The 23,678-nt window shown below is 50.3% G+C and overlaps 1 protein-coding gene across 3 annotated transcripts in view; it reads right to left on the bottom strand.

Moving 5' to 3' along the window:
• SLC24A3 (solute carrier family 24 member 3) overlaps positions 1-23,678 on the bottom strand; it is a 90,592-nt gene that overhangs the window by 38,344 nt on the left and 28,570 nt on the right. For all 3 annotated transcript variants that reach the window (XM_033056698.1, XM_033056697.1, XM_033056696.1), the window contains exons 3-6: positions 10,475-10,551; positions 4,560-4,634; positions 2,272-2,356; positions 398-501 (exon numbers count right to left, since the gene is read on the bottom strand). In XM_033056698.1, the coding sequence (XP_032912589.1) occupies positions 398-501; positions 2,272-2,356; positions 4,560-4,625 (255 nt within the window). In that variant the 5' untranslated portion in view covers positions 4,626-4,634; positions 10,475-10,551. The remainder of the gene's footprint in view (positions 1-397; positions 502-2,271; positions 2,357-4,559; positions 4,635-10,474; positions 10,552-23,678) is intronic.

Genomic DNA, 23,678 nt, shown 5'->3' on the forward strand with positions numbered 1-23,678 from the left:
AGGCAAACGCAGATTCAGGTGTTTAATTATACAGTCAATCACGTCTGCAATTCAGACAGCAGCTCAGATCTCACAAGCTAATTGCTTTAATTTCAGATGAATAGCTTGTGTTGTCACGAGCGGTTTGACAGGCTGCAGAACAGTCTGCACTAGGAGCAAACAACCAAGGTTTATTCCTCTGCCCACCCACACACCTTGGGCAGCTCAAGATGCCCGAGCTGACCTTTGCTGCTCTGCTTTTCATTTCAAAAATGCGGGAGGAACAGCACAGGGCCCTATTAAAAACAACAAAGCCAGAGAAATCGGAGGCGAGGTTGTGAACCCGGCAGGTGATTCTGCAGTACAGCCAAGGCACAGGGTGAAGCAGGAACTGTAAGGGATCATTAAATGCTCTTACCTGTCCTGCAAAAAGCCCACACACACCAATAATGCAGAGGATGTTGAATACAGCTGAGCCCACGATGGTGCCGACGCCTACGTCTCCTTTTGTGATAAAAACACCTGAAAAACAAGTTCAAGGGAAGCTGTGTACAGGGATTTTTTTCACATAAAATTGCAGACCTCACATCCCATTAATGAATGTAAAGGCAGGTACCAGTTCTGCCACTTTTTCTCGTATTTCATGCACAAATTGCAGAGTTGCTTTCTGAGGGGAGCTGGGTGGATTGTGTGATGGAAACCAAGCACCTCAGACACATCCAAGTCACTAACTTCCTGGTCTTGTGACCCAACCTTATGGCAATATACACCATAAAACACTGCAAGTTCGTGGTAGCAGCTGGTGGGACACAAATCAGCAGCAAACTGTCTCTCCTAAGACATTCCCTGCCTAGTACTCTGCTCCTTCCCATAATATCCCCATCCCAGCTGGCTTCAGCAGGGATGAAGTTTCAGTAGAAGTTAGAGATGATTCAGTGCTGTCTGGCCACAGCTTCTCACAAGCCAAGTGATACCTCTCAGGATGAGTTATGGGGCTATGTTAAAAGTTTTTTTTCAGAGCTCTTCTGTCCAATTTGGTTAAAATTGGCCAATGAGGTTAATGGTGAGGGAGATGAACTGACAGACACATGCATCACAGTGCTGAAGAAAGTCCTTTCCAGAATAAAAATAACACTCCATCTCCTGCTAGCTGTCAGTCTGTTTAAATTAACCTCTTGCTTTTAAGGTTCTAAAACTATTTATCTGGCCAGCACAGTTTACACATTTTTTCCAACTTCATCCTTTTCTCAGAAACACAGAAGCACTCGCCTGCCAAGTGACACAGAGCACCTGGTGGGTTACACCGCAGCAGGAAAATGATCTGATGGCCATCAGGGCTTCTCTCTCTAAATTGTCTGAAGGAACCTGGTTTTAGCTGCACCCTGGTACTGTACTACCCCTAACTGAAGGACAATCCCAAATGATAAGGCTTTGCTTCTGCAATCAGACCCCTCTGCAGAGCTTGGCATGAATCAACTCATGCTCTGCATCTGGCAGCTGTGACTGAAAGACAAGTGTCTCCTACAGAAAGTATCTGGGAATTAATCCTGTTCGATGATGGAGAGCCCTCTGTACCCTGCCAGCTGCTGCCCTGAGCACCCCCTGCCAAGGGAGATGTGGGTGAGTCACACTGCAGGAACACCTCACCCTCCTAGCGTGGTTAGGTGGAGCATCTCTCTAACACTGCTGCAGTGCCCCTCTCTCACAGCTCTGAGGGCACCACCTGAGTTTCCCGGGTTTTGCACACTTAAGGACAGCTGAATCCCTTCATCACACTTCCCATAAGTGGAGAGATGCTTTGGAAGTGTCATGCTCTGACCAACCTGTTGCTGTGAGAAAGCATTTAGAATCCTCCTCTCCTCCCCACTGTGGCTTTTCCAGGGAAAAGTGGTGTTGGCAGACTAAGAAGAGGGAGGTGATGGAAGAGAACCTGCTGCTGAGGACATGAGCATTGTATCAGGGTACCAACCAGAGAGGCTGGGGGAAATCCTTTCCCACTGAGCCCTGGAGCTGGTGTGGCAGATGGGGCAGGAAAGAGGACAGGAGAGGACGAGGCTGTAGGTGCAGTCTGGTTTATGGGCAGCTGTGCTGAAGTGCCCACTGGTCCTGGCTTGGCAGGGTCACATCCAGCCCTGCTGTGAGACAGTGGCACTCCCAGAGTCACTCCACCTGGTGCCCTGTGTGCCCAGGAGGGATTGTAACAAACCTAGCAGGCATGCAGCAATCCCAACCCAACTCTGCAAACGGCCAGGGAAACGCGCAGGTTTTGAGAAGTAGCAGCAGGTTCCTTACCTATGACAGATGTGAACAGCTCGGGAGCAGAGCTGCCTGCTGCCATGAAAGTAGCCCCAGCCACATCTTCACTGAGATGCAAGCGCTGCAGAGAAACACAGAGTCACTGATTACCACACTGAGCAGCTGAAGGAATTCCACTCCTAGCGTAAAACTGCCTGCTGCAAGCAGGTACCTGTGAAGGTTTGTGTGAACCAAGGTTAAGCATAGGGGAAAAGTCACCACAGGCACTGACTACTGCAGTCAGCATCGCCTGGCACAGAGGGCAGAGATGCCAGTGACACTTCTGGAGAGGAGGGAATGGTCAGCACTGCAGCCAACAGCAAGGACACTTAACCACTCACAGTCTGTCTGCTCCACGACCCCAGCTGCACACACCTTACCTCTCCAACTTCAGCCTGCAAAGGGAGCCTGGGGCTCAGGCTTGGGCCACCCCTAGTTCCCTTCCCTGGTACGACTAATGCCTTGGTTTACTCTCTCCTTACCCCCTTGCTCCTGGACTACATCACTTACCTCCTGTACCTGTCCCTCAGCAGGACTGTAAAATATGGGGGGTTCTGGACAGGATAGATCCCACTGTTCTATGAGAACTTCATCAGCATATGCTGCCTCCAAAGATTTCCTTGGTTAATTACATCCTCTGTGTTGTCTGCACTCCCACTTGCTCCATCTGCACCAGTTGCTGCTCAGCAGATGCCACAAGGCACCTTCCCCTGCTGAAGAGGAGCAACAACCAGCTCCTGCCATACGGCCACCACCCGAGCTGTCACTGCACACCAAGGCAGCAGCTGCCACTCTGGGAGCACAGCAAAGGCAGCCAGGAGCAAGGGAAGGCAGCCCAGAGGGGTGGGAAGTGTCCCTGGGTAAGCTGCCTTTTGAGGCAGCCCCTCCAGCCTGGCAGGACACAGCAATCTCCCTTCATCCCTGTATCCCTGCAGCACTGCTTCATGCTTGCCAAAGAACCCTTGGCAGAGACAAGAGAGCAGAAATCCTCACGGCAGCCATTTCTGAAGATTCCATAATGGATATTCCCAGCCCCAAGGGAGGGTAACTCCACCCACTGCCACAAATGGCTAACAACCCTTCCTAAGATACACACAGAAGTTATGGGACAAGGGAAAAGGGCAGGATGTGCCCTCACCAGGAATGCTTTTAATGGCAGAAGACCAGTCTAGCATTGCTGGAGTGCTCTGAAGCTTGAGGAACCCTATACAATACAGTTTTACAGAAAACCATTTCCTCTCCCAGGTTCACTTGTCTGGGAGAGGGGAGGTCAAAGAATTCGGTGTTTACATTCCCCAGCACCTCCTATCCCCACATCCACAACAATGCTCCCTCTCCTGAACCTTGCAATGGGGTTCCTCAGAGGTTGCAGTGATTCTGAAGGACAGAAGCTCCTGCCTTGTGCTCTTACCTTCCAGTTGACTTTATACATAAGCACCAAGAAGTGGAATTTCCTGGGGGACTTTTTTCCCCTGATAAAAAAATGCCTGCACAGCAGAGTGCTGAACTTCAGATTTCAGGTTAGTTTGGAGACAGCTTCCATCAGTGCTGTCAGCACAAATGACTTGTCCTGCCAACTTCCACACCTCTCCCAGGGCCAGAACAGCCCACGTCCTGACAGGCGACACTTATTTCCAGGCACGTGGGCAGGCTCTTCTACAAATGACACAGACCTCTCACTGCCAAGACCAAACCATATTCTCCACACACAGATTTCCCTGCCTGGACCTGACAGCAGATATGGCTCACAGTAACCTCGGGCACATGCTCTGTGGCTGTCTGAGCTGATTTAGGCCGAAACATACTCCTTGTCTTCTAAAATTTAGGCATCCCGATCTCACCAAAGAGAAACAGAGTCCCTTGCAATTGCTGGGAGCATTCACAAGCTTCTTTACAGCTGACCTAGCTGTCCCTGCTGCTTTACAACTTACACCCACACAACACAAGGCATGACAGTCACGACTGGGAGGGCAGGGTAGAAGATCCAGAACTTCTGCTGGGGTAAACCACCAGAGATTTTCATTTGTGTCAGCTCTGGCCATGGCCTGGTGCTGCTGCTGGGCCATCTGCACACAGAGGCAGCAGCAAGCAGCACAGTGTGAGCTCCTGGAGCACCTGGAGAACACGGAGCTGGGCACACGCCATGCTGAGCAACAAGAGAAGCAGCACGGGCAGCGCTGCGGGACAGCAGTGAATACACCAGCAGCACAGCCCTGGGTTGTCCAGATCTGCTGTGAAAGCAGCACACAGAGAAGGAACACTTCCCTGACACTTCTGACACTCACTTCACAGATCTTTTCCAGCGAGGGCACGAAGAAGTCGTCGCAGACGATGGCCAGCGCGTAGAACATGTACACAGCCTGCAAGGGAGAAGAGAGGAGAGGAGGCTGAGTCTGGAGCCTGGCACACACAGCTGAACACAGCACCCCAACGCATCCCAGCTTCCACTGGGTACTCACTTTCTAAAAACCAAAATGCTTTTTTTCTTTTTGTTTTTAATTCTCTGGACATTGCTAAGCCACACTGAAGTACTTTTGCCTTCCTTTTTTTCCCCCCATCGTGCAGAGCAAGGTTTTTTTATCACAGTATTCTATCAAAGTCTAAATCCTGGAGGAGCGATATTTGAAATCTAGTGTTCTGAAAAAGGGGAAAGGAGCTTGTTTTCCTGGACTGAAGCACCCTGCCATGTGGTAAATCTTGCTGAACTTCACACAGGAACAAATAAAACAAGGGAGAACACAGGACTCGGAGGGACACTGAGTCCATCAGCTCTTATTTCCATGCAAGAAGCATTTAATCTGGGTTTCTGTACTGTTGAATAGAATGTGCTGGGGCCTGACCTCTGCCCCAGAGGCAAAGGACACAGTGTGGCTCACACCCAGGGAGCATAGCCCTGGAGGGCACCTGGCCCATCCTGCCCACTTCCCCACCTGCAGACAACACCCACTGGCACAGGGAAAAACAGGGGAGCAGCATGCCAGGCAGGAGCAGAGCCCAAAGCCCAGCCAGGCTCAGCCTGCCTCCCAGCCCACTCTGCTTTTCTGGCACGGACACATCCCATTCCTGCTGCAACGTTAAACACAGCTCCACCTTTCTGGAGACACCTGCCAAGCACCAGCACAGAAGCACTTCTAGAAGCAGTGAATAACCACAGCTGAGGGAAGTGGCCAATATTTGTAGAAAAACGGTGTATTAATCCTAGGGATTAATCACAGTTCTGAGAACATCCCCAAAAGATCCTGTGGTTTGGCTTGCTGTTGAAGGCCTGCAGAAGCTCAGGTGAGGGGAGGAGACCAGAGTATTTTTTTCTGGAGAGAAAGCAGCAATAAAAATGGCCTCCAGATTTTTGTTCTTGTTCTGATTTTCCAGGAACAGGTTTAAATCCCCCAATGCCATCAAAAATGCCGATTCAATTAGAATGCCGGAATTACAGCTTTGCTGCAAAAAGCCAGTAATTACTGTAACTTCCAGCCACAAAAACTCTTCTAGCTCAAAAATAATTCAAGTGCAATTTTTTTCAGGATTGTAGATGGGAATTTCATCATAACAGATGATTTTGAAACACTCTTGACACAACAGGCACTAGAATGTCACTTGGACAGTTTCTGTGCTTCCTTGCCCCTCGTCATGAACATGAGTAAGCGTAACTTAGGCTTCCTGAAAATCTTACACTGCAAAACAGCCCTGAGGACCACTAGAGTAAGCGAAATTCCAGGTTTCCAACTCTGCTGGGTGCAGCAAAGAACCTGCTCTTGCAAAGCAGGGAGCACCAGCTGCTGACACACTACCAACTGTTGGAACAGAGAGAGAGGAAGGAAACAGCTCCCAGGCACAGGAATAAGGATCAGGAAGGGCTCCAGAGAGTGATGTGGCCAAATTCCACTGAAATACATTGGACAGCGGGTGCCTGACTTCAGCCTGGATTTTTGATCTGCTAATCATATTAATCTGCAGTGGGTAATGCCCAAACCCACACTAATGCCTCTCAAGAATGCCAATCTGTCCATCAGCATCATCCCTGTGCAGGCAGCGTGTCCTGCCTGTGGGACAGACCCGTGTCCATGGAGCACAGCGTGGCTGCTGGGCTTCCTGCACCTCCTGCAGGCAGCCAAGCCTCAGGGGAGGGTTTGTGCCTCTTCCCCTGCACACAGGACAGCCAAAGCATCTCCACGTCCCAGCACTAAAGTGCAATCTCACTGTGTCCAGGTTTTCAGAGGGCACAACCACAACCCTCGAGGGTGACACGGCGATTTCCTTCTGTTTACTAAGGTGTTCTCATTAGGAGGGTCAGGTACAAAATGAAAGGCAAAAAGGGCACTGAAATGAGTAAGGAACTGCCCCCAGGCTCTTGCTGATCCCCCAACAGTGGGGACTAAAGCACTGGAAGCCACCCACAGTCAGGATAGTAGCTGTTACTTCTTGGAAGTTCCCCTCTGGTGGGGCTTGTTTTCTTCCTTTCTAACCAAACAGAACAATGCTTAGGGTTTGGGCGGCAGGAACACCAGCAACACATTTAACTCCATGTGAAGCCAGACTCAGAGAGAGACCATGGACCAGTGGGGGCTTTTTCATGCAAGAGGGAGGAAGGCAGGAGCATCAGGGAGGTCAGTCTGCACAGCAGGTGCTGTGAGGAGGGAGCCAGCAGCACAGCTGAGACTGTCATCTTCCATCCAAGCCATCCTGAGATGCCACCCAGCAGTCCCACAGGTTTTCCTTCAGCCCAGGCCCCCCTGTCCTCGCAGGCACCACGGGAGCAGCAGCTCTGGGGAGGAGCAGGGCAGCAGGGACCGAAGGCTGCTCCACCTGGAACTGCCACTGGGAATTCTGGAGGTGGCTGGGGGACACGGACCATGCCCTGTGCAATGGCAGCAGAGCACAAGGGGGAGGACTCGACACACAAAATACAGCTCAGCCCCAGCTTCACTCGGCTGTGTTTGGCCCCAAGTGATGATATGGCAGTCCTCAGCCAGGCAGCACACTTCAAAAGCCGCACTCACTCCTCCTCCCCCCCAAAAGCACATTAAAAATTGGGAAATTGCAATGGTCCTGCATAAAAGGATTATAAATGCCAGATTAAGTACCACATTAGGACTGATTTTGAAATGACGATTCTAACAAACAAACATGTAATCTCTGCATCAAAGGTGATTAAGCATCTTACTCAAAATACCTGTTCCACTGCACAGGACAGAAATGTTCATTTTCCATGGCTGTCCAGCTGTCCCTTGAGCTTCCCATGAGTCTTCATACTCGAACTAAAGCTCGCTTCACTGAGCTAAAGCAGCTTTTCCCAAGAGAGCCTAATGCCGTAGGAGCAGCAATCCCTGCAGCCCTGCCTGCTTCCCAGAGGGCTGGGAAGGGCCATGGGGACTGTCCCTGCTGCTGCCCCACAGACCCTGGTCCAGGGCCACCCCTGAGAGCACAGCAGCCAGGCACAGGGCTTTCTTAAACCCTGACTGCATTACAAACCCACCTCAAACTCCACTGCTGGAGGGAAAGTAAAAAATCCCAACCAAAGCAAGAAGCAACAGAATCCAGATAGACTCTGGCCAGCAGCTCATGCACCATAATGTGCCCAGCACCAGCACGGATGGCCAAGGAAATCCTGCCCTAGGAGACAGCTCAGTGCTGCAGAAATGAGATGTATGTGGGTATTGACCCGATGCAGAAATACAGACAGGACCTGTCCAGGGCGACCTACATTTCCTGAGCAGGCAGGAGGGAGGCAGGTGCCTGGCAGAGCCCCTGTTCCCATGGCTACGGAAAGGAGAGGCAAGGCAGGAGCAGGAGGGATGGATGGCTGAGCACTGACACTGCTCCTGCAGCCAGAGCAGGAGGGATGGCTGAGCACTGACACTGCTCCTACAGCCAGGAGGGATGGCTGAGCACTGACACTGCTCCTGCAGCCAGAGCAGGAGGGATGGCTGAGCCCACAGTATCCCAAGAGACTGCAGGAGAGCTGGAGAGGGCCTTGACAAGGACTCAGAGTGACAGGACAAGGGGGAACAGTCTCATCCCCCTGGCTGACAGAGTGCCCAGAGAAGCTGTGGCTGCCTCTGGATGCCTGGAAGGGCCCAAGGGCAGTTTGGACAAAGCCTGGAGTAACCTGGGATAGTGGAAGGCGTCCCAGCCCATAGCAGAGGAGCAGAGGATAATGTGTAAGGCTCCTTCCAACCCAACCCAGCCTGTGATTCCACAAACAAAATGTTAAGACAGCAAAAAGAAGCCCTTAGGTGTTGGGGAGCTTCCGGGCTGCTGGAACAGCACCAGACTTAAAATCCAGACCTTGGTCCCTCGAAACATCCCAAAGCAGTGATTTAATGGAGAGTTACTCAGCAGCTCAACCTCTTCTCAGAGGGGACATGGAAATAATGGATGGCAGTGAAGCAGTCAGCTGCTGAGCTCCAAAAAAAGTATCAGAGAAATTAAACACCATGACTCCAACCTGTAATATGCCCTCAGTGGCCCACTTTCCCTTCAAACCAAAGTATTTTCAGTTCAGACTTAAAACTATTGCTGACATGCCCAGTTTTTCCTAGATTTTTAAAGTGCTTTGGGATTAACTTTGATCTTTGTGAAGCATCAGATCGTGTTCAGTAACTCACACAGCCCCACTGCGAAGATTTGCTGGGGTCTTTTTGCCCTTTTTATTATGCACTAGGGAGAAGATGCCCTGGGTATCCTCCTGCACTCCTTCCTTGTGCCCTTCCTTCCCCTTCTGGTAAACCAGCTTTGTCTTCACATCTCTCAGAAATAAACATGGAAGTATGGGCAAAGGGGTGGAGGAGAGAACAACATTTTTACTGAGATGAATAGAAACTGTTTAAGGGGCGGTCACCAGCATGAGAAGCATGGTGATGACCTCTCATCATCACTGCATTGTTCTCCCTACCATTACAGAGCCCCTATTGCTTCCTCAAACCCATCAAGAAACCTCAATGAAGACAATGAAACTCTGTGTCTGTATCCTCTTTTCCCCCCAAAAAAGTGCATTTCTGCCTCTGCTCTGATTTCATCACAGGTTTGGTAACTGTTTCTGGGAGATAAAAAAACAGAACTGGAGGTTCATTACCCTGCTAAACGCTGCCAGTTCCCTGTTTCCTGAGGGTCCTTATCCCAGGAGCAGAGGCTGAATCCAGCCAGGCCCTGCACCCCAGAGACCACGAGACAAAGAGTGGTCAGCAAATCTTCCCCCAAGTGCACAAAACTGCTCGAGAGAGGAGCGGGGAGCCACGGACAAAGGCAGCTGCCTTGTGTTTGCTAGCAGGGAAGAAACTGAGCACATGGGACAGTGGATGCTTTCCTACTTCTCATTAAAAACAGATTTTTCTTTTTATTCTGAAGTAGTCACTTCAGTCCTCCAGACTTCCTTTTGACACGTTAAAGGCACATTCAGAACCGAATTCATACATTGATTTTTAGGAGTATCCTTGTTGGTGATAAAACATCCAGTTCGGGTCCAGTGCTCAGTTTCCAAAACATTTCAAAGCTCAACGTTCCCATGGAAACTTGGGATTCTTGAACTTGCCAGGCATGGTCAATAGCAACGTTACTCAACAAATTTCTGCAGCTATTTAGCCAAAATAAAGTCCTAGCACAGAGGGCTCACATTAAAATACACAATGCAGTCTAATTTATGCTCAAAAAGAAATCATGAATCGCTTCTCACGGCTAATGGTGACTGCTCATTTAAGCCAACCAAAAATTGTTAAAAGCTTCTAAACATTCATTAGGAGCAGGTATTTTCTTGGTTGTTTAAGAATGTCTCTAATGTAATCCATGGAGTTGGTAAAGCAAACTTTCCAACCCATGTAATCCCACGGATATTTCTACCCCACACACTTCAGAGCGTTCCAGAGTTACTTCTAGCAGAACTCTTTTATCTTTTAGCTCTCTGACATTTAGTTTTCATCTTAAAGATGCCCAACTCCCATTTTCAGAGACGAATTGCTCCTTTCTGTGGCCTGACCTGCTAATGGTGTCTCCAGAAGGAAAGAAAACAGGAAGCAGTTTAAACCATCCTTCCATTATTGACTCCTTTTCATCAGAGGATGCCAAGAACAAAAAGCTATCACATCCCTGACCTGACAGTCCATACAGGAGATGAGAAGGCACCCAAGAGAAAACTTCAGTCAGAGCTCTGGAGCACACCAGGCTCTTCCATGGCAGCAGGAGAAAAAAGCAAAGCCACAACACTTACACAGAGGACGTGCAGGACCACAGCTCCATGTCTCCTGTCCTCGTTGGTGAAGATGTCATTGGGGAACTCATGGAGAGCTGCAAAAAGTGGGGAGGGGGAGAGAAAGCTCAGATGTTTAATCAGCTCCTCACACCCAGCCCAGCCCTGCCAGAGGCTCTGCCTCCCTCCCTGGGTCTCAGCTCACCTTGTCCTTGGGAACCACCCTGCCCCAAAGGTTCACTGTGCTGTGTTCTCCTGGGCCAGCACCACCCTGTGACCCACAGATGCCCAAGGGGGGACAGACATCCCCCCTGAGCCCAGCACAGCTCCCTGCTGGAGGGAGCAGAGCATTCCAGAGCAGGTGAACATCACCTGGAAGGGCTGGCAGCTCTCTTCCCACTGCCCAGCCATGCACAGAAGCATCGAGAGGAGCACACCAGGCACTTCACAGCCTCTGCAGCACTGTCTCAAGTCACTGAAAGACAAATTCCCTCCATTTGCTCAAATGCTTTATTACAGCTCTGGATGCTAATTGGGTTATAAAGCTCTTAAGGACAGCCTGCCAATTAGGCTGCAGGAATGGCTTTGGGTTATAGACCAAAAAGCCAGTGTGAAGATGATGCTCTAGCATTCAAGTGCTTCTCAGTAATTCCAGATTTCGGAACAGCAGCTTTCTGCTAATGGTCAGTTCTTCACATCCAGCCATCAGCTGGGGAAAAACCAAACTGCCTTTCACATCTTTAGCATTACCAAAGCTCCAGCAATAGGAACTTAATTAGCAATTGCACAGAAGATTAAATGGAAAAACAATCCAGTTCACTCTCCCAGTTTTGCTGCCTCTGAAGCAATAACTGAGCAAAATGCAGCTGCATTTTAATTTTGTTCCTCATGCAAGCAACAGCTCTACACAGGCACTGCACCTGAGGAGGAAAACATTCTTTTTTACATACATTGCCCAAAGGCTCAGTTTATTACTGTTAATTGTATTCCTATGGATTGGTAAATTCTATAATGAGTCCTAACAAACTAGCAGGGACTACTGGAGCAGTACAGACAGCATCTTGAAAATACCCATAATGGAGGAAACACAGCAATACCCTTCTCCTTTATGAGCACCAGAGATGCCTGTGACTTTTTATCACCAGCCGGGACTCACCTGCCAGCAGCTGTGACTATTTCCAGGAGCTATGACTACTTCCTTCCGAGGCAGAGCCAGGCTGCCTTCCCCTCCCAGCCCAGCTGTGCCAGAGCTGCCAAAGGCTGCCAGGAACACCCTCAGGTGTGCAGCCTAAGGAAGCAGCAAGAGAGGCACCAGCACAAGGGCAGAAGTGAGAAAAATCCCCAACCAGCAACACCAAACACTAAGGAAGCTGGGAGACAAGGAAGGGAAATCAGGTGGGAAGGATTCATCCTTCCTCAGCAAAACATCATTATGTGCAATGCTGATGCTTCCCTCACAGCTTTAGGAAGAGTTCCTGACCATTTCCCATTCGGGGAGGTCTGCCTGCAGCAATATGCAAAATGCTTTGCTAATAAAATGTGTGTGTGCCTCCCCTCCTCCTGCAGCTGCCTCTGAGATTTCACATTCATTACAGACAGATGATAAAAAAACAATCCCTTTATCAAGAGCCTCTGGGAGGTTCAAGGAGCCCGAAGTGCACCTAAGGTAAAGGCAAACAGGGAAAAAACAGCACAAAAATAGCATAAGCTGTCTCTAGTGTCAGTGGCTGGGAATCCTGGCCCTGCCTCCTGCATGCAGCAGAAATGCCCAGAGCTCCCTCAGGTTCAGGCTCCCATCCCACAGCAGCAGGAAAAGCACCTCCTTTCCAGGGAAAATCCAAGCTGTCCATCAGCACATCCTCCACAGCATCGCCCCAACACAAACACCTTCAGTGGGTTACACTTGGAAGCATGCAATTATAAACTAATGTATGCAAATCTGAAAATCTGCTGCATTTTTATTAGCTGCATCAGGTGCAGATGAGTACAGATAAGAGGAGTGCTTTGCAAAACACAGGAGCTCCTTTCTAAGAAGAAATAAAGGGTGCTGCTGGAACACCACTCCAACAACAGCTGCCCTATTTAATGGGTTATAAAAGCTCAGACAGTTTGTTATTTTGCTAATAGAGTCCCCAGCCTTTGTACAGAAAATAGGTGCACATTTTCCCAGGTTTGTTTTGATTGCACAGAAAAAAACCACAGCCACCCTGCCAATGAACCTAAACTCAAAGAATAAAAAACTTCTGCCTGATAATCCGCTCTGGTCCTGCAGAGCAGCAGAAGGGCAGGATCTTCACACAGCTCAGCACCTCCCCAGTCACCTCCTGCCTGGGCATTCGGCACAATTCCAGGAGTAGCCCAGCACCCAACACATTCCCGGGGGTTCCAGCCCTTGGATACCCTCAACTCAGCCTCAGTTTTCAGCTCCTGAGGGTCACATCCCCAGAAAACCCAGGGCTGGAGTCTGCAGCTCACCACAACCCTCCTTCCAGGGGTGCAGCTCTACCTTGCACTGGGGCAACTTGTAAAAAAATAAATGAATATTAGGATTATTCCCATTTACAAGTAACTGGAGTTAATGGCCATTTGGCAAGGTATGGAAAGGCTTTGGAAAGGGAGCTAAATATTACAGGAGCAGAGGAGCACTAGGTGTGAGAAGCTGTGCTCCTTGGCACTTGACTCCAGGTGTTCTGACAGGCAGTGGCTGCTGTGCAGGACAGGGAGCCCACAGCTTCTGAAGACACCATCAAAGGGCATGGCCAGATTCAGGGGAAATGTCTGGATCTACACCCACCACGAGAAAATTATTTCAGTCATAATACAATGAGCCAGGATGAATTCTCATCACTCAGAATCACTGTGGTCAACTCAAGCTTGAGACTGCTGCCGGGTTTAGGGTAAGCAGCAACATCACTTTCAGCACCTGCCTGCAGAGTGTTCCACCCAATTCCCTGCCCTCCAGAATCACCTGGACAGCACCAGCTCTGCCTCCCTGCTGTCTGTCCCTCTCAGGGAGCAGGGACACACCAGGGTGAACCTGCAAGTGCAGGAGGAGAGAGGGCTCAGGACCTGCTGGATCCCTGCTGGATCTGTGCAGCCTCACAGCTCCCACTGCCTGCAGACCTCGGGCACACACAGCCTTCCACGAAACCCAGGGGGAAGGATCTCAAATCACACAGCACAGCAGGGGACTGGGAACATCTTTAGCTGCCTTTAAAATCAATGAGATCACTCAAATTCTCTGTGAAGGGAGGGCAAGTACCTTTTATTTAATATGTATTAATGTTTTCCTGTCTGCCAAGTGAAAATGGTGTTTGCACCACAGAGGCATGAGCTAAAATGCAAAGAGAGCCAAACTATGGTGATACATCAATAATAAAACGTTCTGCTAATGTTTCACTCGTGTCTCCACTGAACTGCTGCAAACCAGCAGCTGGACCAGCACGGGGCACAAACTCCACGGTGAATCACGCAGCACACCAGGGGCACCATCCCACACCTCACAGTGGCTTTTCCTGGCCCCTGGAGGACAGACAGCAGCCACCCAACAGAGGTGGGAGCAGAGGCAGAGCACAGGGAGCAGCCCTGCTGAGGCTGCAGAGCCTGGCCAGGTACCTGCTCACCTGTTCTGGGTGGGATGATGCAGGCAGAGCAGGCTGCTGTGAACAGAACGGGACAGGACTGCCTTTCTGTTGAGTGAGTTATCCATGGGCTGGCGGAAAAAAGGGAGGGAGGAGATGGAGGAGTAGGAGGTGGCGAATTGAACCCTGTGCACCACGGGGAATTCAGCGCTGGCAGCTCATTTGCATGGGAAGTGAGAACAAACACTACTCCCTGGCACTCAGACAAATCACAGCCTGAAAGCAGAGCATCTCCCAGGGCCCTCCACCCACGGAGCAGCAGCACTGCAGCTCCCGGGAATCCCCCCTTGGATCTGCCAGCACCAGTTCCAGGAAGAGCAGCTCGGGTGTTTCACCTGGCTGTAAACACGCACACACCTACAACACCTCCGTGGGCAGCCCCAGCAGCTGAGCTGTTGTCACTGCACACACCCCGAGCGCCAGCTCTCCGCAATTTCAGATGTTCGGAACACGCCGGAATTGCACAAGGCATGTCCTTTGAGAGAGGAGGCGAAGTGCCCAGCCCTGCACACCCCACACCGTGTGCTCCCCCTTTCCCACTCTGCTGGCTGTGTGCTGGGTGCCACTGTGCCCCCAGGCTCCCTCTCAGCTGCACACACACTCCCGACGCTTCCCTCCCCTGCAGGAAGCAAAGCCTTGAAGGAACAAAGCCCTGAACATAAGCAGGGCCCTCGTGAAGTCAGAAAGGTTCTGTCTTGGCTTCAGTGCAAATGAGTCGCTTGCAAGATCAGAGGCACATCGAGATCCAAGGACAACAAGCAAATATATCTCAACATAAATGGGGGAGAAATCAGAAATAATAAATAATATGCAACAGCATATGGTTCAGAGAGAGTTTAAGTCAAATAACAGCGGCAAGTGACCTTTAAAGAGAAGGTTATACTTTCTTTTGTTCAGTACAAGAACTAATTTCTGTCACAGCATGACTCTGGCAATTGCTTCCCAGGATCTTTGATCTTTTATATTCCCGAGTTTCACTTCACCATGCTATAGTTAAGCTGCGTAAATTATATAGATGTATGCTTAAACTGACAGAGGGCAGGGGTGGATTGGATACAGGGAAGAAATTCTTCCCTGTGAGGGTGGCCAGGCACAGGGTACCCCGAGAAGCTGTGGCTGCCCATCCCAGGGAGTGTCCAAGGCCAGGTCAAACAGAGTTTGGATCAGCCTGGGATACCGCAAGGTGTCCCTGCCATGGGAGGGGGTGGCACTGGACGGACTTTAAGGTCTCCCCTTCCAACCCAAACCTTTGTGGGACTGTGCAGCAGGATCTGCTCTGCTGTGCCCCCGTCCCCAGCACAGCAGCGATGCTCCCTGAGCAGCACAGGCAGCTCCCAGCAGAACTTCCAGGGTACAGCTCTTACAGACACAAGCACAGCTGGTGCTGGATCAAGATGTTTCCCCTGACAAATGCAATGCTTCTGCAAAGTGATCCATTATCAGGCACACACTCGGGTCAGAAATAGCTGGCACAAGGAAGGTTCTCAGCAAAACCGCAGCAAGAAGAGAACAAATCCCTGGCTGGCTCCTGTCCTCACACCAACTGCCAGAAATTCCTAATAATTTACTGGCTTAATTACAGCTCTTCTGGAGTTCCCAGACTTCTTCTGATTTGGAACAGAATACAGTCCCTCTTTCACTAGCTTTATTTTGGGGAACAAATATTTATATTGTGTTCATATCCACAGTCAGACTAACCAAAAAAGGCAACTTTACCAGAAGTGCTTCTGTAAAGCCACCTGGAAAGGAGATGCTCCTGTCACCTCTTTTCTTGGGGAGAAAAGGGAGGGACATTTTAATCTCTCAGCATCTCAAGCACTGGATGCCATGAGTTCAAAGGAGGAGAGCAAATTCCCCTGTCTGCTTCAGTCTTAGCCCCACTACTGCAAAGAATCAAACTTTTGCATTTTGCCAAAACACCTGTTTAAAGTTGTGGCTTAAACAGGTGGCCCAAGAATAGAGGCAAGTTCAACGTGGGCCAGCCAAAGCCAGGGCAGTGCCCCTGTGAGCACCTGGAACGTGGCACAGGGACAGCACCTCGGGCCAGAGCAGGGTGTGGGGGCACACAGACCCTGGAGTCACAGAGCCCTGGAAAAGCGCTGGGAGGTGAGAGCTCAGCCCCCAGCCCAGCACTGCCCTCCTGCCAAAGCAGGCTGTGCTCCCAGCCCGGAGCCTGCCCTGGGCTCTGCTCCCACGGGCCAGCAGGGCAGGGATTTACTGCCTGCAAATGAATCCCAGCACTGCCACTGCCCAGGCTCATCTGCACAGCAGCTCTAATACGCCCTAAGCTCCCCTGAACGTATAAGTGCTTAAAGCTATTACAATCTCTTTGTTATTTTACATTAGGCATCCCATTAACTATTTTCTTATTTTGATATAATCAGTGTTTACCATCATTTGGAGATTAATTCTGGATAATGAGGACACACGGGCTGCCTCCTCTAGAGGCTGAGAGCTGGTTGGAAAGGCAGGGCAGCCCTACCATGACAGGGAGCCCCTGTCCTGACACCCTGGGCAGCACAGGACAGCACCCCAGAGCATGGCAGGACTTTCCATTTAAGCTTGACACAACACACAGAGGATCTGGTCCCTTCCCCTCTCAGCCACAACAGAAGCAAAGAAATCCTTTCCTTACTTTTCCCATTTCCATCCCAACACAAGGTGCTTAAAGTGCTCAGGCATTTAAATCTCATGTAAATTATATTTAACAAACCAGAGAGAGCTCCATACTTCAGACATCCATCATTTTTCTCTTTGCATACAAAACCGACAGGGAAAATTTCCATTCCAAGACTGCAAGGTTAAAATGCTACACCTACCTTCAGCATCTATAAAAGGGAAATTAGAGCAATCCTTTACTTTGATAGAGCAATGAAAGTACATTAGAAGGGAATACTTGGGGGTGCAAACATTAGCACAGGAGGGATTTTCAGGTGACAAAGTAGCAGGGCTCTCAGGATGACAGCCAGCCTTTCCCAAGGCATCCCAACATCTCCGCCTTCAGCCTGGCTTGGGGTCAGCTCCAGCTGCAGTCAGCTCTCTGCCTGGCTAGAAACCACAGCACAGAGCACTTCCTTGTGCCCTCTTGAGCAGCACCACATCTCCTCGAGCCCCTTTTTCAGTTCATGGGGATTCCTGGGCACCACTCTGCTCCTCTAAGCATCCCTCAGCTCACAGCACCTGCACCCCTGACAGCTCCCCAGGGTTACCAGTTCATGGGCTGGGCACTATTGAACCCAATTTTTCAGCTACTGCACTCTGAAGTTCCATTCTGTCCAGGCTCAACTGGGAGGTTTCTCAGCCCTGCCACCAGCAATTCCCTCACTCCAGGCTGAGATTTCCCCAATTTTCTCAGTGCTACATGCATTCATCACGCACTTGGCAATGACCACCTCCAAGAGGATTGAGAGATAGGCTGTCCCCAGAAATGGGGTGAATCACATTATTTCGAAAAAGAGTCAGGCCAGCTGCACACCACTCTGCCGGGAAGAGTCAGCTGGGAACTGGGGATGGCTGTGGAAAGTAGAGGATGCAGCAACCAAGATCCTCCATGGATGGGAACCAGCACAGCCCTGTCCAACCAAACCAATTGCTTTCCAGACAAGAACAAGCACCATCAGGGTCCAGATCTTTGGAAAACCCATCCCCAGGCTCTGCTGTCCTGTGCCACACAGCAGAGCTGCCTTTCCTCTGGGGTCCCACTGACAGATTTCAGTTTTGCCTTCCTGTTTTCCCCCTAGCTGGCTCCAGTTTGTTCTCTGAGTGTGGAGGAAAGCGAACACGCCGCACATGCAGATGAAGCACAGGTCCCTCTGCAGTTATGCATTTTGCTTCATGGTGACAGGCAGGCTTAGAGCCCAATCTCCAGCATAAAAATCACATCAATCAATGTCAACATACTATTCATACATCAGAAAGACAACACTGGCTTTAAATAGGTGGCAGTGCTTGCAGAAGACAAGGCGCTTCCAGAGCTCCGTCTCCCTTTCATCTCACCCAGGAACTGAAAGCCCCTAAATATAGGACTACTGTTAAAAATTCATGAGCCTCAGCAGCTATTTATCAAAGTAGTGGAAATAGGATATTTTCATGATAGTGAATGGCTTGACATTCATTACTAATAAGCAAATGTGCCCTTCATTACCATTTCAGAACAGAATGGCGCTACCCGTACCCGAGGAGCGATGCGCTACTGCCGAGCCCCAGACCAGCCCTACAGCCAGCCCTCCTCCCTGCAGGCCCCTGGGTGATCTCAGCAGAGCCCACTGCCCAGCCCCAGACCAGCCCTACAGCCACCCCTCCATCCTGCAGGCCCCTGGGTGCTCTCAGCAGAGCCCACTGCTCAGCCCCAGACCATCCCTACAGCCAGCCCTCCTCCCTGCAGGCCCCTGGGTGCTCTCAGTAGAGCCCACTGGAGAGCCCCAGACCATCCCTACAGCCACTTCTCCTCCCTGCAGGCCCCTGGGTGATCTCAGCAGAGCCCACTGGAGAGCCCCAGACCATCCCTACAGCCACTTCTCCTCCCTGCAGGCCCCTGGGTGATCTCAGCAGAGCCCACTGGAGAGCCCCAGACCATCCCTACAGCCAGCCCTCCTCCCTGCAGGCCCCTGGGTGCTCTCAGCAGAGCCCACTGGAGAGCCCCAGCTCCTGGTGGCAGTGCAGCATCCCCTGCTCACTGCAGGGCTGCAGAGCAGTGACGCTCCTGAGGCCACAGCCCCAGGCAGGTGACAGGGCTGGCTGGGACATCTTCTAGGGCAGCTCCTGTCACACCCCACCCACAGCCTCCTACCACAGCCACTTGACCTCAAAGGAACAATCCGAATGCAGAAGAAGTGAAAGAACAGCTCCTCTCTGTGATGGTTAAAACTCTTCCTGTCTTTTACAGGTGCAAACTTTCATACACTTCCTATTCTGACGTGGAAAAAGCATTCACTGCTGCCTGCTGGGAGAGAGGAGAAGCAGAGAGGAAGGAGGGAACCCCTCACCTCCCTCACATGGGCACAGAAAGCTGGACACAGAAACGGGTTTGATTTCAGTGGATCCCCGAGAATTTGCTCTTCCACTCAAATGAGAGGGAGCTCCAAGGGCAGCTGTAATTACATCTAAATCCCCACTCAGGCAGGACTCTCACATGTGGCTGGAGAAAGGACCATCTGTTTTATGAAGGTACTACTGGGCTCTTTTTTCATTTTCTTTTTTATCCCAATTAGATTCTTTTCCTCCCCTTCCTCCCTGAATGGAAGCATTGCCTTGGTAATATCCAGAGTCTTAAAATAAGATTATGTTTTCAGATGAGAGAGCCTTTAAAGTGGGATTATACCTTACAACAGCAAACTAGTCCTTCAATCAATTCCAGAGGATACACTTCCAACTTCATTACTCTGCAAGAGCCCACATCTACCAGGCAGCAAATGAGAAGCACTTAGAAATACCTCCACCCTCTGCTCTGCTGAGCAATCCCATCCCAAAGCACAGCTTACACCAGGGCTGTTCGTTAAACCTGGGGCCATCCAGCACCTGGGAGGTCAGTGCTGACTCCTACCATCCACTCTGGAAACTTGTGTCCACTCAGGGACACAGAGGGGACACTCCAGAGCCAGCTCAGGGTGTGAGCAGGGACACAGAGGGGACACTCCAGAGCCAGCTGTACTGAGCAGGGACACAGAGGAGACACTCCAGAGCCAGCTGCACTGAGCAGGGACACAGAGGGGACACTCCAGAGCCAGCTGCACTGAGCAGGGACACAGAGGGGACACTCCAGAGCCAGCTGCACTGAGCAGGGACACAGAGGGGACACTCCAGAGCCAGCTGCACTGAGCAGGGACACAGAGGGGACACTCCAGAGCCAGCTGCACTGAGCAGGGACACAGAGGGGACACTCCAGAGCCAGCTGCACTGAGCAGGGACACAGAGGGGACACTCCAGAGCCAGTTCAGGGTGTGAGCAGGGACACAGAGGGGACACTCCAGAGCCAGCTGTACTGAGCAGAGGGAAGGAAGCTCCCTGATACAATGCTATCTACAGCAGAGCAGGAACATCCAGGTGCAAGGACTCACCTCTGCCAGCCGTTTTCCCTCCTCCCTTTGCACACCTGCCTGCTCCCTGGCTGCTGTGCAGGTGCCTGCAGGTGGCAGGGACAGAGCCCTGGATCCCACCCAGCAAACACTGCTCCCCAAGCACAGGCTGACCCACAGCCATCAAACAGGACACTCTGTGTGCCTTGCCCACTGCAGGGCTCCATCCACCAGCCAAGCAGAACCTCTCTGCTCCAGCCACGGGGAAATAATGAACCTGTAAAGCAGCAGGGCCTGGGAGGGTGCCTGGGGAAGGCATTCCATCCCCACCTCATGCATTTTCCGATGAGTTTCCTGAAAGGTTTCCGGGCTCCTGAGAGGTCAGCCCTGCTTGGGATAGCTTTTCCTGCCCAGAACAAGGCTCTCTGGCACTCCAGCACAGCCCTGCTCTCCAGCCAAGCACTGCAGAGGCCAAGCTCTCCTCTCCCAGCTGTTTGATGTACACAGCTGGAGCTCTAATATGTGGATAGGATCCCCAGGGAGGGTTTGTGGTTGGCCCGGAACATTTCCTAAGGTGTTTTTGAGATCTCTTTTTAACTCCGAGATTTTTCCCTCTTCCCCGTTGTTCCTCTTACTGCTGCCAAGCTGGAATGTAATGAGTTCATTTAAAGTGGAAGTGGAAGGGTTTGCAAGGGATCTGTGAGGCTTTAGCTGTTCCCTCATCAGGGACAAAGGCAGGCAGGACTGGCTGAAAGGTCTCTAACACCAGCTGTGTTTCAAACCAAGCTCCCTAACCCTGAAATTGCCATTTAGGCAGTATTCCAGGGCTCCTCATGCTTCCTAAGGAGGCTTTACCCCAGCTGACCTTCCATGATCCTCCTGGCACCAGGTCATGCAGGGAATCCCCAGACTCTCTGCTAGGGTCCCATCACTCCCAGCAAAAAAATCAACAGTTGATAAACGCCAGAGAAACACCAGGAATACAAAAGCACTCCCAAATCCCACTGGACTCTCCCTGGTGCTCTCCTGCCCACTGTGCAATTTACAGTTTTACCTTTAATACCTGACCAGCCTCACCTGCCAGGGGAGCACAGAGCCAGAAACACCAACCTGCCTTGGGTTTGACAACCAGCCTCTCCTGCTCACTGCATCTCCCAGGTCAGACCTTTCCCACCCAGAACAGGCCATGAGGATGGGAAAACCACTCAGTGAACATCCTCACTGCTCAGGAAAAGGTCAGGAGGTTCCACCTGAGATCCAACCTGCACGTTTTCCTGGTGAACAAAATAAATTGTGCCAAAGGGTTCTCCCAGTCTCACCCAGCTGGCTGCTGGCAGATCTGGCACGACAAGCTCCCAAATTCCTGCTCTGCTCAGTGATTTTGGCTGCCAGTCCTACATCTGATGAGCCCTGTGTGACACAAAAGCCGCCCCAGCTCCCTGGATTTTAGAGATGCTAACACTCATTATGTTGGTGTTGAATTTCAGTGGACTGCAGAGACCAAAAGACTTGGATTCATTTAAGCCAGAAGGTTTAGATTCATTTAAAAGCACATCAGACTAACCCCTGGGGGACAGGTCCTGGCAGACCCCTCGGTTTGGATGCGACTGCTGGAGATGGGATAGCAAAATAAAGTCACCCTCTGGTCCAGCCCACTGCAGAAACTCTCCATAGCTGACAAAGACACCAAGGCACCCACCTGCAGCACCTCTCTGTGGGACAAGACCCCAGAAGAGGCAGACTGTGCACTCAGTGCCCTGTGAGCTGGCACCCAGGGATGGCAGAGGTCAAGTGTGCTTTGTTTTGGCACTGCTCGATCAGCCTGCCCCTTCCAGAGAGGGCAGCCAGACCCGAGATCCTGTTTCCAACACCAGCCACAGAGTTTGTGTTTCACCTCCATCCTTGGCAGCTGCTAGCAGTTTTCACTGTTTGCCCTGATGTTTATTCCAAAAACAACACAACGTGCTCCATGAAGAGATGTCAGAGAAGGCAGCGCACACAACACTATCAGCAGGCAGGTCACTGCAAGTTTAGTGGCTGGCTGCCATCAGATAATGATCTGCAAGCTGGTTCTCAACACGTGGCTGAGCACAAGGGACCCTGGGCTGCAAGCAGAAGGCAAAAGTCGTGTTTTTTCTAGGAGGTGAAGCTCTCTCAGCACACAAAGGTACCAGCCTGCAGAGCGAGAGGGTTACTGAACCTTACTTGAGTAATAAATCACAAGTGTGCAATGGAAATGGAAGTGCATAACTTCACAAAGTGAAGAATTTAAAATTTAAAGTTTTTATAATATTATAGTAAGTATAAAACAAGATAAAGAATTTTAACTATTGTTTCCTTTCTGTGTTCTCCTTCCTTCTTCATAATTTCTAGTAGTTTCTAGTTAAACAATTAGTACTGCACTACAAATTACAAAGTTCAATTATTAAATCGAAAGTACAAATAATGTAAGTGTTAATCCTCTATTAAACTGTTTAACTTTAATAAACCTTGTAACTAAGTTCACCCCATTTTACTTGCTTTTAACTAGCAGCTAAAAATATTACAAAACTCTCTATACTTTAAATAAATTTTAATAAACAACCAGATTTAAACAGGAAAAAAACTTGTCTCCTCTGTGTTCTTAATCCTAACTCTAAGTAAGAACAAAAAGAATTACAAACCAAGCACTAATTAGGCAATACAAATACCACCCTTACAATGACCAATCCCAAGCCCCAAAGCTGGGTGAACCTCTCTATTAAATTGTTTCCAAGCAGACCCCTGTGCATGCAATTATTTTTGGCTGAAATTGTTGAATTGCAACTGTTCTGACTCCTTAAGAAAAGCAGCCTGATCTTCCCAGACCATCACCTTTTGCATCCTTCCTGCTGCCTGCACAGAAAACTCCCCCAACAAGAGGCAGCCACAGGAATTTCTTGTCAGTAAAACAAAATTTTGTACGTGGACTCTAATGGTATTAGTTAAGTAAAAACAGGGGGGCTTGATAATTTTTCCTTAAAATAACAGTTTTCTTTCATACACAATTACAGGTAAAAAACAAACAGATTAGGAGATTAACTCTCCAGAGGCAGACAAATGCCATCTGGTTTATGAATCATACTCTAGGTATGATACTCCTCTGGCAGATGATACATCTTTTGACGTACACAAACGTGTTTTGCTAAAACAAACAAACGAATAAATAGATATAAACAATGCTTAAAAGCTGCCTTCCCTCAGGTACCACTCCATAAAAGCTGCAACAGAACCCTTCATTCCTCAATCAGGGCTAAGGAGCCATGGCTTGAAGTTGAAGGAGGGCCAGTTCACATCAGATATTCAAACCAGTTTTTTGCAGTGAGGATGCTGAGGCTCTGGCACAGGGTGCCCAGGGAAGCTGTGGCTGCCCCTGGATGGGTCCAAGGCCAGGCTGGATGGGGCTGGGGGGAACCTGGGACAGTGGGAGGTGTCCCTGCCCAGGCAGGGCAATGAGATGAGCTTGAAGGTCCCTTCCCAGCCCAAGATTCCAGTCTGGATTCCATTCCAAGCCCTGCCTGGCACTGGCTGCTGCGGCTCAGAGGCACAGTT

Source organism: Catharus ustulatus, chromosome 3, assembly GCF_009819885.2.
Source record: "Catharus ustulatus isolate bCatUst1 chromosome 3, bCatUst1.pri.v2, whole genome shotgun sequence".
Taxonomy (NCBI): Eukaryota; Metazoa; Chordata; class Aves; order Passeriformes; family Turdidae; genus Catharus; species Catharus ustulatus.